Source organism: Lissotriton vulgaris, chromosome 11 (genome assembly GCF_964263255.1).
Source record: "Lissotriton vulgaris chromosome 11, aLisVul1.2, whole genome shotgun sequence".
NCBI classification, from domain to species: domain Eukaryota; kingdom Metazoa; phylum Chordata; class Amphibia; order Caudata; family Salamandridae; genus Lissotriton; species Lissotriton vulgaris.
The window spans coordinates 165,587,128-165,605,159 of record NC_141699.1 but is presented as its reverse complement, the minus strand read 5'-3'; the positions used below and the strand labels follow the sequence as shown (position 1 = coordinate 165,605,159).

Here is an 18,032-nt window from a genome sequence, read left to right as displayed (position 1 = left end):
GTGTGAGACGGGGCTGGTGAGAGCAGGGTAGGAGTGGTTGCACTCCCAAAGTGCGCATGAACTGTTTGGCCGTCCCTCTTGTGCATTTTGCATGTTCCTACCAGGCTGCATTACACATGCACAAGCTCCCTGTTCGAGGGCCGGCCCACGGCACTCAGACCACTCAGGTGTGATTGTCTCAGGGGAGCCTGTGTGCCGGTTGCTTCCTGATGGCGTCCGGACTGCAGGACGGAAGAGGACGTAGGGGAGGTGGCGGCCAGCCAGCAGTTTTAAGGTAAGATTTTTTTTTGTTAATTAACCTCCCCTCTCCCCATGTCCGGCAGCATCCGCTACTGGAACGAGGTAAGCTTCTAATTTCACTTTTTTGTAACATCGTTTTTATTGCAACACCAAAATAATTGTACCGACAATAACTTTGTGACATATCCAATGATCATAGCAGGAAAGCACTTTATCAATTCTCTCCCCCCATCATGCCAGGCTCATCTCCAAGTAGAAAACTAAGCAGCCATCGCATTGAGTCCATTCCCCGCTTCATAATCCAATGTCCATAGTTACATTCACAGGAAGACGTGGACTGCTTTTGAAATTTTCGCCCCTCCCCCGCCCCCGTCATCCAGCCCCCCCAACTTCCAACAATCCTGAACTCCCCCCCCCCCGTGGCAGCGCTGTTTGAGAATCCTAGTAAGAGTAAGGTCTAGTGTGTGCAAGGAGGTCCTATACATTCACTAAGGTGTGTTCCTAGGTGCGCTAGTGGGGTCAGCTGCTACCGAGTCCTCCTCCTCCCCTTCCTCCTCATCATTATCATCCCGGAGCGCCTGTACCATCATTTCCCACGCTGTTGCCCTCTCCATGGCTTTTTCATCATCGGTCCTCCTAGCCATCTGGTACCTCAAAGTGCTTTCACAGGCCGCCCATCTCAGACATTCACCATACCACCGTTTATACGTGGGTCCCACTGTCGACTTCCAATTCCTTGTTAATTCCCTCTTTGCCAGGATCAGCCCCAAATCTATAAATCGGCTGGTGTTCTTATTTTTGGACGTGTGTGGAAACCAATGTAGTACCCCCACTGCTTTGGTGTACTGTATTTCCCTATCTGTAGCATTATTCAGGGCCCTCCCAACCTCCTGCCAGTAGTCCCCCAAGGCAGGGCAATCCCATAGCATGTGACCCAGATCCGCCCCAATTACGTTACACCTGGGACGTGAGGTATGCCCGATGAACAATATAAAAGTGAATGAGCTGGAACCTAGCATTCCTCGAGCTTTTCCGCGCCCTTCGCAATAATTGACCCCAAGTTGCTTCAGGGATCTCCATTTGAAGGTCCAGTTCCCATTTGGCTTTTAAAGCTGCGAGCGGCTGCAAGGCCTCCCGCAACATTCTGGAGTACAGACAGGTTACCGCCTTAAAGGTCCCGGCCGCCATCATTGCATATTGGCACGCCATAGAGGTCGCAGGCTCCTGCAATCCCTCTCCCCAGTGGTCTTGCATGGCGCCCGTTACCGCCGCATGCAGCAAATAATCTCCTTGTGGGAGGTCGAACCGCTCTTGCAACTCCTGAAATGGAAGCAATGCACCATCCTCGTACAAGTCGCCCAGCATTTGAACCCCAGCCTCTTCCCAGCGTAGTAATCTCGACCAGTCCCCACCATGAGGCAGGGCTGTGACCATTCCCAGCGGGATTTCCGGAGCATACATGCGGCGGACACCAGCCCGTTTGCGCGCCCGGTTCCAGCAAAGTCGGAATGTCTGTTCCTCCACTGTCAAATCTCTAAGCAATAGCTTCTGATGCAGCGTGATGTATGCCAGCACATGCCGCAGGGTGCCCTCATCTCTAGAATGCTCCGGGCCTCGATACACCCTCGCGACCTCTTGAGTGAAAGTCTGCAGTTGAGCCGCCAGATAATAGCCTTCGAAATCGGGCACTGCCACGCCTCCCTCATCCTTGGGTCGCAAGAGGGTATCCAGCGCGATTCGCTGCTTGCCCGTGCCCCATAAAAACGCTATGGTCAACGATCTCAGGCGCCTAAAGACAGAGCCCGGAACCCATATCGGAAGAGTCCTAAAGTAATACAATAGCCTAGGCAGAGCCACCATCTTAAGCAGGGAGACCCGACCAGCTAGTGAGAGTGGAAGAGTGGCCCAGAAATCCATACACCCTCTCAGGGCAGTTATACAGCGATTAATATTGCCATCCAGCATAACCACTGGGTAACGCCGAGATAATGCAGACAATGCGGTTCCCATCGGAGTTCCTGCGCCGTGAGAGGGCACGGCTCTCCCTGTCGCAGAGGGTATAAACAAGATTTGGGCCAATTGACCCTCAAGCCCGACAGCTGCCCGAACAGCTCCATCAAACGTCTCGCCCCCAGCAACTCTTCTGCCGCATCGGCCAAGAACATCAATAGGTCGTCCGCATATAATGAGATGACATGCGGCCTGTCCCTGTACACCAGCCCCTTATAATGGCGGCCAGACCTGGCTTCCGCCGCAAAAGGCTCCATTGCCAAAGCAAACAGGAGGGGAGAAAGGGAGCACCCCTGCCTAGTGCCCCGCCGTACCGGATATTGCTTCGAGATCAATGAACCCACTCTGACTCTAGCTGTGGCTTCCGTATAAAGGACTTTGGTCCAGTTGATATAACCGTCCCCCAGCCCGAAACGCCTCATCACCTCATACAGATAGTCCCATTCAAGACTATCGAAGGCCTTCTCGATATCAATAGAGAGCATGAATGGAGTAGTGTCTTCCGACAACCGAGCCCCCATCAGCCTCGTCAGCCTGCGGATATTGTGGGTAGTGTTACGCGTCGGGATAAAGCTGCATTGGTCCTTATGAATCAGTCCGGTCATGTGGGTCAATAATCTGTTTGCTAGAATTTTGCTCAGGATTTTGTAATCCTTCGTGAGCATAGATAATGGACGGTAGGACGAGAGGGCCTCGCTCACTCTGCCAGGCTTTAGCAATGGGATCATAAGGGCCTCGCACATGGAGCTCGGGAGTCTGCCTCGCGATTGCGCTTCATTATAAACCAATTGCAGTTGTGGAGCCAGATACTCCAAGTATTTGCTATAAAACTCTATCGGGAGACCGTCAAGCCCTGGAGTCTTATTTCTAGCCATCTGCTTCACTGCACTCCCTATCTCTCCGATCGTTATAGGTCTACCCAGCTCCTCTGCCTCCAAGTCCTCCAATCTTGGCAGCTGCAGCCCATCGAGAAAGGTGCCCAATTCTTCCGCCCCGGCCGTCCGTCCGCTCTCATATAAACCCTCATAATACGCCCTAAACCTGTCCAGAATCCCGGCCTGGGTGTGGCAAAGCCCCCCCCCCTTCCGCCTGAATCGCCATGATCGGAGCGCCCCGCCTGATTGGGTTGGCAAGCCACGCCAGCATCGACCCCGCCTTATCACCCTCCGCATGCGCCTTCGTCATATACGCCTTGTGGTCGAAGCTACGCAGCCGCTCTAACTCCGCTGCTAGCGCTTCCCCTTCACTAACCCCCTCCTGGAGCTCAGGGCGATTCGGGCGTTCCTTCTCCTTCTCCCTCAATCGTCTCTCAGCCCTCTCGAGATCATCCAGCAAAGTTTTACGAGCTCCTGCAGCGATGCCAATACAGTGACCCCTGACCACCACCTTAAAAGCGTCCCACTCCACAGCTCTAGTAGAGGCGGAGCCACTATTCTCCTCAAAGTATCGCGCTATTCGCTCCCCCAAGGCCTCCCTAAAGAGCAAATCATCCAAGGTGTCAAGTTGCAGCCGCCAGGTTGGTACACAGTTGATCTCCACCATCCAGTTCAGGGACAACAACAAAGGGTTGTGGTCCGACATCGTGCGAGCTAAATACTCCGCGCTACCCACCGTTGATAGCATATGTGACGAGCACAGAAACGCATCCAGTCTAACATGCAGGTCATGTAAAGTGGAATGAAAGGAGTAGTCCCTCGTGGTGGGGTGTAGTGCTCTCCAGGCGTCCCCCAGGTCCCAGCTCTCTTGCCAATCTAATCGGCGCTTCGCTACCCTGTGTACTGGGGAGGCATGCAGTGGGGGATGAGATCTATCCAAATCAATATCCACCACCGAGTTAAAATCTCCCCCCATGAGCATCGGCCCTGCCAAATAACTCGCCAGTTTGCCAGAAAGTGCTGTTAGGAAAGCGGGCAAATCTACATTTGGGGCATACACACTGCAAAGAGAGATCACCCGGCCCCTAAGTCTCCCCTCTACAGCCACAAATCTGCCCTCTGGGTCCACCACCGTTTTAGTAACCTGGAAAGGAACCCCTGCCCGTATCCAAATCAGTGCCCCCCTCGCAAAGGCCGAATATGTCGTGTTAAAGAGCTGCCCCCTCCACCTCCTTTGTAGCGCTATTCCCTCCTGCTTGGTAAGGTGCATCTCTTGCAGAAAGGCCATAGGCACACCCCTACGTTTCAAATACGCGTGAACCTTGTGTCTGCACACCATAGTATGGAGACCCCGCACATTCCAGGTCACACATTTCAGAGCCCCCGTACTAGCCATATCCTCTAGCACACACAGATAGAACAATAAGAGCCAACGACCATGCGCATTTGCCAACAACGTGCTGCCCCCTCCCACTCCAAACAAGTGAACCCCTCGACCCCCCAAAAACAACCTGACCGTCCCCAACTACTCTCGGTTCCCACCCCCCCAGGACAGGCCACCCCGCAAGTGGAAGCAAACCCATCCAAACTAACACAACCAACTATCCCCCCAAAGAAAGGCACTATTATTCGCAGTCTCCACTGCGATGACCGTAAGGGCCAGTAGGGCGCGGACCAATGCCGAGAGAGTACGTTAAAACAAATCAATCCCGCATATCCCGCCCCATGATACCCCCATAACAGACTCACGAAGTCCCACACAGTAGCCAGCTGCGCTCACGGGCACAGCGCCCCAGTTTCTGACCAGCAGGCCGCTCCTCTAGTCCAGTGTTTCATGCTTCAACTATCTCCCCAGATGTCTGAGGTGTCACTATAGGGCCTTTGGCTCCACCATATTCCGAAAGCCCCGTCTCCGACCACCTGCCCAGCTCTTCAGAGTCTGTGCCCTTCCCGGACTGGCTTCTGGTCGTGCCAGATAGGTCCACAACCGCCTGTAGGGCCGCCTTCCTCTCCGTCTCTGTCTGTGACACGGATGGCTTTCCAGTCCTCCGACGATTCTTCCGAATCCGTTGCGACTTCCTGATCGGCTGTGTCTCTCTAGCCTCCTCCGCCCTGGCCTTAGCTCCGTCCGTTCCAGCTTTGTAGGTGTCCCATCAGGCCCAAGCATCCGCCGAGGTAGTGAAAAAAAGCGACTTTTCGTCCACCACAACTCTCAGCTTCGCTGGGAAGAGAAGGGAGTATTTTATGCCCTCTCCCCGGAGCTCACGTTTGAGGGACAAGAAGTTGGCCCTGAGTTTTTGGGTCTCAAAAGTGTAGTCCGGGAACATGGTGACTCTGTTGTTATCCACTTGAAAGGGTCCCGCTTCCCTCGCCCTCTGTAATAGCCAGTCCCGATCCCTGTAGTGGAGCAGCTTGATTACCACCGGGCGAGGCGGCAGGCCCGGGGCCGGAGGTCGAGCCGGAACCCTGTGGGCCCGTTCCAGGGAGAAGAAAGGAGACAATCCCTCTGGCGCCACCTCAGTTCGTAGCCAATTATCGAGATAGCCCACCATATCATCGCCCTCAATTTTCTCCGGTAGGCCCACGAGGCGAACATTATTGCGCCTACTCCTGTTTTCTGCATCCTCGGCCCTCCTCTCCAACACCTTCAGCCTATCTAGAGCATCCGCCATCTGAGCCTTCACTGCTGCGTGGTCCGGGGCCAATTCCTGAACAGTGATCTCCATAGATTTGACTCTGTCTTTAGGTTTATCATGATCCCCTTTCAGGAGACCCAAGCCCGTCGCCACTTGGGCGATGTCCTGCTGCAGGGCATCTTTCGTGGTCGCGATGGCCTCTAGGATACGGTCCTGCATGCGCTGGAGAGCAGACTGGTCACGATCCGCTCCATCCACCACCTCTGCTTCAGCCGCTCCGTCCCCCTTCCCTTTCGGTTTCACCATCTTGGCTGCGGCCGGCAGCGGCCCCTAGGGTCCCCTTGTCCCCCTCGCTGTTTCCGCACTGCAGAGCCCTGCCACTGGATAACTCCTCAGTCAATAGGATCAGAGATCTGGGATACCTGTAGGGCACCAGACTACCCGTCAATAAAAGGATTACTTTCCGACTGCTTACCCACGCACACAAATCACTCTACGACATCGGACCAGATTGCCTCAACTCTCGACTGTCCTTCTACACCCCCTCCCGCCAACTTCGCTCTTCCAGCCAAGCACTCGCCACTGTCCCTCGCATCAACAAAACCACCATGGGAGGCAGATCCTTCTCATACCTGGCTGCCAAAACATGGAACTCACTCCCCGCTTACCTTCGCCTCACCCAGAATCACCTAGCGTTCAGAAAACAACTTAAAACGTGGGTATTTGACAAATAATCCCCCTCCCTAAGGATATCTAGCCCCCCTCCCCTCCCCAAGCGCCTTGAAACCCTCCGGGTATGTAGTGCGCTATATAAATTTTATGACTTGACTTGACTTGACTTGCTCTGATCGCACTAGGTGGTTCAGTTCTCGGGAGTTCTCTGCTACCGCGGAGTCTCAAGGTGCCAAATCATGCTCGGACAGTCGGGACCGTCGTCACAAAGCCGCCGCCATTTTAGGACTTCGTCTGCAAACGTAAACGAATTTGCGTGTCCCAAAAGCTCGCTCCAGAGCAAGGAGAGATCATCTGTTCCTGCCGAGAAGGTCAGGAGGGGTCCTCCGGTTTAGTAATCACTGCCAGTAATGGATCAGCAGGAGAGTCAGGCCTCGCGCCTCCGTCACTTCTTTGTTCAGGCCTCAGGGCGCCATCTTAGATCGACTGCATCACACCCGGCGCTGGTCTTCAAAGTCAATTTTCAGGACGAGGAACAGCTCCAGGCCTTCCACTCTGAACGCCGCAGCCTCCTTGGCGACTTCAGATTATAGATTATTCCTTTTTTACTGGAATTCGCGTGGATATTCAGGAAGATATTCGGGATCGGGCGCGGAGCTCCGGGCTCACGCTGCCTACCTCCTCGGCATCCAAGCCACGCCCCGTAAGCTTCTAATTTCACGCCGACTTTGGGCGCTCACGGTTACTCTGTACATGGATGCTCCAGTGAACAGTCCTCTTTTTAGTCACATGAGCAAATTTTCCTCCTTTTCAAACTGTGGCAACCTGGGGTGCAGATCAAGCTGCCCTTCACTATAGAGAAACTAAAGTTGACTCCAATATGCAGAAAGGACCGCAGGCACACTAAAAATAAAGTTGAGCCCTAATAATAAATGCAACCACTGGGGCCAGATCTTATATTAGTGCAGCCCACGAACTGAGGACTTTAAAGGGGCATCCGGTGAGCAATGTCACAATACATCTCAAAACCCAGGCTGACATCATTGGACAAAGCCAAGTTCTAGTATGCCTCTTGTTGGTGATTGGTAGCAGTAGAGAACTAAGTAATTGGAGGTGTTTTTTAACCCCTTTATGCCCTGGGTGGAAGTGAAAGTTAATGACAGCTCTGACAACATTTAGCAGCAGTCGAGCGTTTCCCACGCGTGCCAACACATCTTTTTTTAAACAGGAAGTTTGAGTGACTTGTTCAATGTCAGTGAATCGCTCCTTGAAACTATACTTGCTTTGGGAAATGCTCATTATAACTTCTAATTAACACCTCCTATGAATACGGGACTCCAGGGGTTTAGCTACAAATCAAGTATGAAGTTCATATTCCAGGGGTTCAACTGATTCATGAAGGATGTGAAAGAAACAAGGTTGTAACAGGAGTAGAAGAGAATAACTCCCCACCCACAGGAGTTGATGGAAGGAGGGACCCTAGCATTTTGTAAACAATGATATGCGCAGAGGACCCAGTGGTTGCTTCTTGGGTTAACAATCTGATACATAACATACAGAAGCAGAAAGTGACATTTCTGAAACACAACAGCTGAAGGTATTTGATTTGCTGTCACAAATGTGTTCGTTTTCATTTGACGTCACAAATTTGACATCACAAAGGTATTTATAAACTAGCAAACTGGTGTTGAAAAAGAACAATTGGCAATTCTCAAATATATAGTAAATTTACACTTGTAGTAGTATCCATACGAATGGCTGCAGAGTTACTAATTCTGAAAACTCACAGTCAAGACGAGCAATAATCGCGGATGCCTGCACCAGTTACAGGGCACGTGACTGGTGTAAATGTTGACATTTTTTACTGCGCTGCCTCCTCAATGTACAATCATACAAACTGCTCAATTACCACATGGGAAAAGCAAACCTGCTGTGCAATTGCTGTATTTGAATTCACTAGAAAGATTTATTTCTCTCGAATTTCACTGTAATATGAATTCAAGGGGACCTCAATGATCTTAACAGCCATGCTGGGTACTCACTTCTTTCATATCTTTCTTCCCCAGCGGAGACACCCCTTTCCCTAAACGCTTCCCCACGTTTGCGCTGCAAGTGTATACGCCGTGTTTGAAATTAATACATTTATATTTTGCCTGTAATATTTGACTGATATCAATATTCCAAAATTATAAGTGAAAATGAGTAAACCACCTGTTCGTCTTGGTGCAATCACTTAATTTGTCTAACAAAGTTTTTTTAATCATTTTAAAACGTATATATGTATAGTTCTGATGTACCAGAGCATTAATGTACTCAAAGGTGGGAATTGACAGGTTATGCCAATGCAAAGCTCTCTAGTTCCCCAGGTTCATATGTGAATAAATCATTTAGGCTATGTTTTTGTACTGGATGCTGGGACTTGTAATTCTAATTTAATAATGAGATACACAGCTCTACAAGTCCCACGTCAATGCTGTACAGCAAAGAATCTGGTCTGGATAAGTTTCTTACATATGAAAGTGGGAAACTTCAGAGCTCTGCCAATGCGGGATTGATCTGACTTTATGCTTGGCTTCATGATGTTTCATTTTGGCGGAAGGTTAACCAATATAATTTGCTAAAAATAATCATATTTTGCCACATTGCATCCCTGCAGGTCTAAATATAGTTGTATGGAGGGGGCCCATGGAGCCAGTGTTAGGCAAGCTATAGCATGGACCACTCAACCTATTGCCTATTTCGCAGCTTCTGCAGCGAATGATCTAGGCATGCTCAGTGCCTGAATAAATACAGGTGCCCAAAGTGTTCTTAGGAGCCCACGACTGGCTGTGCCAAACGCAAGGGTTGTGACAGATTCCAACTTATTCCGAAAGAACATTATTTTTTGGAAACAATACATCGGTATATACCTCCTCATACAGAAAGCCGACTAAAAACAACACTTTTCTGGCATACATTATCCAACGACGCTCACTAAGGGATTCGCTACCATACTGCTAATTTTTACGCATTATGCGTAGTTGTAAGCGCAAGGAAGATTTTTTCAAAGAAAGAAAGATACTCTCTAATAAACTCTTAGCCCATGGTTATCCCAAACAATAGGTGAACCGTTCAGCACCAGTTCCGAATATGCTTCCCAAGGTATTAAAACATTGGACAATGCTTCTTGCAGGGGACCTTTCATGTGATGTTCCGATGTTTGTCTCTAAAAAAGGAAAATAATGTAAAAGATAATCTGCTTCGCGCTGCCATTCCCACTATGAAACCCATGTTGTCTCTCAATGACCTTTAGGGCATTCCCCCTGTCATAGCCCATTATAAATGTGCTGGATGCAGCTTCTGTTATTTCACTATTCAGACAAAGGTTTTCACTCACAACATTAGGGTACACTTACAAACAATGTCCAAATGCAATACAGTTAATATATATTCCATACCCCGGTTTGGGGTCGCTGTCACGCTTTATAAGCTTCAGTATTATTATTATTATTATTATTATTGCTAATATGGTCTAGGGCTCATAATATATGTTAGAGTCCTGATGATGATTCCTGGTATTTGTTGAGGGTCGAAACACCGTCGACTGATTATACCGTAGACCCACTTTTGAATATATCATTTGTTATGACGGGCTGTGTTGTTCTTGTTATTTTGACAAACAAGATAATCACATTTATCACATGTGTGTCACTTATTAAGGAACACTAAGTGCTTGTTCTGCAGTAACACTCACCACACCAATTTTGTGACTTTAATTGTTTATCATCAATCAATCAAATGATCTTTATTCGGATATGGGTATCCATAAAAGCACAATTCATCACCACCAGCAGGAAAAATACAGTACAAATTTAAGAGCGCATAGATCCACATTAAAATCAAATGCAAATTCAATATAACAGTACATTTCCAAATAAAATAATAAAAATAGCATTAAAAAAATGGTTAGACGGGCTTACAAAATCTAGCAGCATTAACAAAATAGTGCAAATATAAGGTTAGGCGAGAATACAAAATCTGTGAATAAAGTGCAATAAGTGTTTAGCAGCATTAGCAGCATGGTGCAAATATGATTATTTGTAGCCACCCATTCCTGGTCATGCCAATAGTGAAGACGACATGATCAAATAAAGTGCTTTGCTTATGGGCAGTATTAACAACATCGGTGTAAGATAGCTTTGTATGTGGAAAAAGAGGCGATGATAGATATATTCCGCTAAGCAATGTTAAGTACATTTATCACATTAAAATTTGCTCATGGTGGCCCGTGAGCGGACAGCTGCTTGTAAAAACGCACTTACACAGCAAATCAAATCATCACTTCCAAGCTGTAAAATTTCAAAATGTGCAGATTTAAAATCAGGAATTGCCGATGCTTTAAAATAAGGAATCAAATACTGTTTAGTGTATTTTACATAAAACTTGCAAAAGAATAAAAAGTGTATCACCGTTTGTTTGCTACCAATGCTGCAAGGGCAATGCGTCAGCTCAAGGTTGTTGCTAAATCCAAAAGGGAAACAGAGTAGATATTTTATACTGCCATCTCTAAGGCGAATGAGTAAACTCCTTTTCCAACGCCCAATATTCTTTAAGAGGTATTTACGTGGCATATGAGGTTGGATGCCCGATACCTCCAGATTTAATTTGACAACACATCTTTTCTGCATATTCCTTTAACTAGGGACCTCTGTTTCTGTTTCTTCCAACTGCCCCAATACCCTGGATATTACTGGGTTTCCCTGGTATTTAGAAAATTACCTCCAGTCAAGAGCATCTTATCAAGTATTTAAGACTGAACTCAACACAAAGTCCAACAGAGTGCATTCGCATAAATTCTGATTATGGTTAAGGATCCTCCTTTTGTCCTTCACCTTGGAGCGTAAACCTGCACCTGGAACGACATCTGTATGTTTATTATGTCAATTGCCCACCCCACACACCGTGTCAATCAGGCCCACCCCGCACAGTCCCCAATAACACGACCAGCTAGCATCCATCATGTCCTTGGTGCATATTGTGCAGCAGACGTGGAATAATGACACTGGTTGCATCTGGCGCCTACCCAGCCCCATCACACTTGACAAATACCGCATTCAGGATGAAAGATGTCGACTGCCGCTAAAAGAAGCTGTTTTTGTATTCTGACTCTGAGCTTTTCTTTGTTAAACAAAATGTAGTCACTTACTTTGACGCAGCTTCTTTGTCATATTTACACCGCAGGTCGAGTAGCTCCATCCGGGTTGTCTTCAATGCTGACCAATAGAAACAAGTGCAGAATATGAGTGGGATTTGCAATAAACTTAATATAAATAAATATAAAAATGGGGGACATTTATTCGATTTTCCTTTTATTTTTGCACTCATTCCCTCCCAAGCCAGTGGGATTGCATTCTATTTACCATTTGTAAGACACTCAGACACATATCGTGGTTTCCAAGCACTACATTCAGCAATATGTCTAGCCACCGTAGCCAGAATATATTAATTACGTGGAAAAGTTTTAATTAAACCCGATTATCATGCAAGGCATCCATGTAGGATTTGCTCAAATTGAGTCTTGAGGCTTGAACCCTAACCCGGCTAGCCCCAGCCTTACATCCTGCCAAGGACAATACAATACAAACCAATTCACAGTCGATGTTTGTAAGAAAACATATGTATGCAACAGCTTTAAAATTAGTTAAAATGTAGATATCCAATGATGTTATTATTTCATAAACATATTCTTTCAGATTGTTATTATGTGAGGAGAGAGAGTCCTTGCTGTACCAACCAGGCTTTCCAGTCCGTGCCCAGAATCAAATCAACAGGAGGACACCTAGAAGAAAGAGTTAGAACCCTCTGTGGCAAAGCCTCAAAAAACATCAGGAACTTAAAAAATGTCAATAGTTCCTTGAAAAACAACCATTTTTCTTTCAGTTAATCTCCTCATCAGGCCAGACTCTTGTAGACAGGTTATGAAAACTTTTACATATTGTTTCATTTGCCCTAATCAAATAGGCACCTAGCATCAATGTTATTGGGAAAGGAACACACATAATTTATCCCCAGGTGAGAAATATATGAACTCCCAATCTTATGTAATTTCCAATCACAATATTACGCCAAAGATTACAAGCGATTCTGTTATGCTGCAGGAAAGATTCAATGTCTACTGAGTACGAAACAGATGAGGAGTGCCCAACTAATAGAAAATCCAAAAGCATGGCTGCTGTAGCGTTCTTCTAAGCCTGGCAGCATGCAAATGACCAAGCCACATGGAGCTTTGTGGTGCTCCTCTTTATTCTAGTGAAATGTAAGCTGAGCATACATGCAAAAAGCACTGTTCTAGGGAGAATGTTATTCTCACCGTTTGTTACAATTATGTATTCTTGAAGGTATGTTATCAACACATATCTCTTTCAAAGAAACACATTTTATTTCTAATAGAACAAATTCTGGTTTATAACCCTTGTTATCTGTTTAGTTGTAGATACAAGGTACAATTTTCTGGTACAAAACATAAATTGATTGAAATGCCTATATTCAACTATACAATACTTTTCTGAGATGAATGCAATCATTCGTGGTTTTCATATATACACAGTCATGAGAACATGTTGCATTATTTTCTTTTACGGTAACTAAACTTGCGAAAAGATGTCGCCCAATGAATTTCGGGAAACCCTGTTCCCTTCTTCAGGGGCGAGTCTCTTAGATCACGTCACTGTAAACTGTATGTCCTCTGTGTTCGTCACACGTAATTTAGGGCCAACGTGTACGTGAAAATGTAACCAAATAATCCTACTGGCTGAGATAACAAGCCGAAGTTTCTACGGTCTTCTCTGTTTACTGAAGGGAAGTGGGTGAGTATTCTTTATGCTTCTTATATACTCCACGGTAAACTCTGTGTTAGTACTGCAGTAATACTTCTAGTCACCAGCCAATGTCAACTTCTGCTCTGTGTATACGCCTGTTGAGCTTGATCCGATCAAGGCTGGTGACTAGAAGTATTACTGCGGTACTAACACAGAGTTTACCATGGAGTATATAAGAAGCATAAAGAATACTCACCCGCTCCCCTTCAGTAAACAGAGAAGACCGTAGAAACTTTGGCTTGTTATCTCAGCCAGTAGGATTATTTGGTTACATTTTCACGTGCACGTTGGCCCTAAATTACGTGTGACGAACACAGAGGACATACAGTTTACAGTGACGTGGTCTAAGAGACTCACCCCTGAAGAAGGGAACAGGGTTTCCCGAAATGCATTGGGCGACATCTTTTCGCAAGTTTAGTTACCGTAAAAGAAAATAATGCAACGTGTTCTCATGACTGTGTATATATGAAAACCACGAATGAGTGCATTCATCTCAGAAAAGTATTGTACAGTTGAATATAGGCATTTCAATCAATTTATGTTTAGTACCAGAAAATTGTACCTTGTATCTACAACTAAACAGATAACAATGGTTATAAACCAAAATTTGTTCTATTAGAAATAAAATGTGTTTCTTTGAAAGAGATATGTGTTGATAACATACCTTCAAGAATACATAATTGTAAGAAACTGTGAGAATAACATTCTCCCTAGGAACAGTGCTTTCTGCATGTAGGCTCAGCTTACATTTCACTAGAGTATTTCACACACTGTGCAGCCAACACAGTTAGCAGATAGCACCCTTGTAGAAAAGCAGATTAATTTTCAATCAGTGTTTATAGAGTGCTCCTCTTATTCCCTCTTTTTGTTAATATTGCACCTCTTTATTCTTCAGAGTGCAACCGTTACCTGCTCGCACTGAGTCATAAACTTTATTAACCCCAGAAACACCCAACCAATTACGTCATTCTCCTACAAAGTCCATCAGGCACCAGAAGGGTCCTGTTATTCATATTCACAAGATTCTACATCTCCCCCTTTGTTAAATAAGAAGTGTACATTTTAAATATGCACATTATAGTTCCCCATTGAGTCACTGAAGTGCTTGAACCAGTCTTCCATATCTCATCGTGTGAGGTTGATGAGATATAGGAGAGAGGCCTGCCGTGGGTACAGGTGACACAGATGCAGGTGTAGGAGTTGAGCTCTCCATATTCTCAGTCGGACATGTCTCACTTAGAACATCTGAAGTCGAAGAACCTTATGGCAGGTGCTTGAAACGTGATGAGTATCTTGTGATGGATTTTTCGGGACGTTGAGCGGTCACAATATGTCCTTTGCTCGCCACAATCCTCAGTGGGTTAGCATCAAACAGAGCGTCAGACTTGCGTTTGCGTTTTTGTCTGACCAGGACCTGGTCTCCTTCCCTGAAAACCGTGTCCCAAACACATCGAAGTTTGTCAGCATAGGTCTTCTTTCTGGACTTGTGAAAGGAATCCGTTGTACGTATCTCGTCAGCGTCTGTCGACCTATTAGTGATCCATTGTGGCATTTTTGGTTCCATGGCTCTCCCAAAAATCAAGGTGGCGGGGCTTTCACCTGTCATAGATTAGGGAGTTGACCTGTAAGCCCAAAGGCCTTAATCCAAAGCTGACTTGAGGCCACTTCCTACTTGCGCAGCACGCTGAAATACACTCTTTCGAGTGCCCATGAATTGTTTGAAAACACCATTAGCCAGTGGCTAGAGAGGTGTACCTTGCTGATATTAACATTCATATTAGTGAGAAAGTCCTTAAACTGTCGGCTATTGAAAGGTGGGCCATTGTCAGGCTTAAGAATGGAGGGAACCCCCTATGTTGCAAAACTGTCCAAAACTGTCATTTAATGTCCCAATGACTTTGTCATGTGTAGTTGATGACAGGTCTTCCACAAGGGGAAATCATGAGTACTCATCAATGACAACAGTGAGATGAGGCTCCAAGTTGATGAGTCCAAAGAAAAAAACTACAATCCTCTCCTATGCTTGCTTTGGAAGATCCGACATAACTAATGGATGCTGTGTTATTTTGGGAGATAAGCAGTTACATAAATGATAGGCCTTTAAATCTCTTTCAACTTTTTATCAAGGAGAAGAAACCACATTCTGTCTCGGGGAGCTCTCTTAGTGGCGACAATGACCCTTGTGAGCTAGTTCAATGACTAGTTGTCTCTGACTCTTGTGAATGACAACTCGGAAACCTCATAATATAATGCCTTGTTGAGTATCAGAAAATTCCTCTCTCACATTTCTTAACTTTGATTTCAAAGTCATCTGTAAGAGGTCAAGTATGTTTCTTCCAGTATTACTGTGCAATAATGCCCTTGAGTGCAATCATATCTCAATCAGTGTTCGTAGCAGCAAGAATTTGTTCCACAGATATTAATGCAGGCGTGATTGACTTGACTATGAAGTTAATATATGCCTCAGCTGCTTCAGACATTGTACTGTCACACTGCAATGATGCTCATGAAAAATAGCGCAATGTTTATCTTTCCCTGGCCTATACACAAGAGTGTAATCATACTCTAGCAGTTGGAACCCCCACATCTCGATGCGAGGGGGCATCTTGTCTTTCAGATTCCCGAAAATGGTGAGCAACGCCTGGTGATCAGTGACAAGGGTGAAGTGCTTTCTGTATAGAATCACACGGAAGTGTTCACAAGCCCAAACTACAGCTAGGCTTCCTTTCTCAGGTTGGGAATAAGCACGTTCGGCTTGCGACAGACTATTGCTTCCATAAGCCACAATGTGTCTCTGAGCATTGTCGTATCCATTGTGCTGGGCAAGGATCGCACCCACCCCACTGGGCTTGCATCTACTACAATCTCAGTATGAAGTTTGGAATCAAAAAGGACCATTTCAGTCGAATTCTCAAATGCATGTTTGATTTTCTTAAAGCTCTAATCATGTTCATGTGACCACTTGAACAGAGCATTCAGCATTGATAAATCTCTCAATGGGGCACTGACAGTGGCAAAGTCACAAATGTATCTGGAATAGTAACTGGTCATGCTGAGTAAAGATTGCAGCATGGTCACATCTTGTGGGGGATAAGTGGATGATAAGGAATGCACTTTAGGTGGAGCTGGTGCCATCTCCTTTTCAGAGAATATATGCTCGAGTTTTGTTTTGTGAAACTCACACTTTTCTGAGTTCAAAGTGAGACCTGCGTCAGCAAGTAAATAGTATACTTGTGTAAGAGCTTTGTCATGTTCATTTCAATTGACCCCAAATACCAGTATAGCATCACTGTAATTAAAACCTTGTGACGCTGTATGCGAATGGCGTCATGAAAAAGTTCTGCAGCTAACAACAACCAAAAAATAGTCTTTTATATCTGAACAAACCACATGGGTTGAAAAGGTAGTAATGTACCTGCAACTTTCTTCTAGTTCGAGTTGATGATTCCCCTTGTTCAGATCAAGGCGGGAAAAGACTTTGGTGCTTTCAGCTGTGTAATCAAGTCTGCATTATGGGGACCTGGGTGCAGTTCCCTCGATTGCCTTGTTAGCTTGGAGCATATCAACACAAATGCGCACAGATCCTCCACTGTCCTTTTTTGGCAGTACCATTATGGGCGAAACACATGGCCCCGGACCAGTAGAGTGTTCAATGATATCATGCTTCAAGTTCTTTCTCAACATCTTCCTGGAGATGGAAAGCAATTTGACGATGTTGTTGAGCAACAGTATGGACGTCTCATTAATGTGGCGTTGCACTTTCATTGTCTTAAGCATTCCTAGTCAATGAAACAACAACGGGAACTGACTCACTATTTCAGCATGTGCATTCGAGTTATACATGACAGAGATCAGCCCCATGTCAGCAGCAGTACTGAAACTGAGCAAACATGCACTCGACGATGTACCTTGAAGAACATGAATTGGCTCTTGCACTTTTTGTCTTCTTGTGTTGCGTGGTTGCTACAGATGGTCCTTGATTTTGGAATGGAGCAGAGGCAGCTCACGTGTATACCTTTGTCTTCGACAGTGTGAGACGGAGCACCGGAGACAGTATGTTCTGTTTTTCAGCCTTCATGATGTTTATCAATGCACCACTGTCGATGATAAAAGCTATGAAGCAAACATTCTTCCTTAGTGTGACCTTAGGGCACTGTCCAAATGAATTTGGGGCCAGATGCATCAAATGGTTTTGCCCATTCTGTATCTATGTCAAAATATGTTCATGCATATGACCCTACATTTTTTCACATGGCGATATTTGTTAGACTTGAGTTCTTCTCTGCATTCGGCTAAACTTACATGTGGACGTCCTTTAGTGGTGTACGTCATCATTTCACAGCCATCTTCTTCACTGCCGCTCGACAATGATGTTGAAGAGCCTTTAGAAGACGACTTTGATGATGATCGACTTCGTTTAGTTTCCACTTACCTCAATTGATGTCGCCATTTGGCCTTGTAGGCGTGGCTAGAGTGCTTCTGGAATTTTCTGGCATCCATTTTCTCTTCTCGATGTGACACAGCAGTTTCTCTTGCGTTTTGCTAACCGTTATGTAATGGTTTTCTTTCCTTCAACCATTGTATACTTTTCCAATGGCGGGACATTTACCTGCGTGTGGGAAGGAGAATCTACATTAGAAACACAGTGTATTTTTACTCAGAGACATCACTTTATGGCCCTTGACCTTGTGTCTCTGCTTATTGTTTATGTTCAAAGCTGATTTGCTCTGGGCTATCCCAGC

At 45.9% G+C, this 18,032-nt stretch overlaps 1 protein-coding gene across 1 annotated transcript in view; it reads right to left on the bottom strand.

The window, feature by feature from the left end:
• Nucleotides 1–18,032, bottom strand: part of CUX2 (cut like homeobox 2) — an 853,070-nt gene that overhangs the window by 154,572 nt on the left and 680,466 nt on the right. Inside the window, exon 9 of the mRNA XM_086943029.1 lies at nucleotides 11,619–11,685. Coding sequence (XP_086799155.1) covers nucleotides 11,619–11,685 — 67 coding nt within the window. The remainder of the gene's footprint in view (nucleotides 1–11,618; nucleotides 11,686–18,032) is intronic.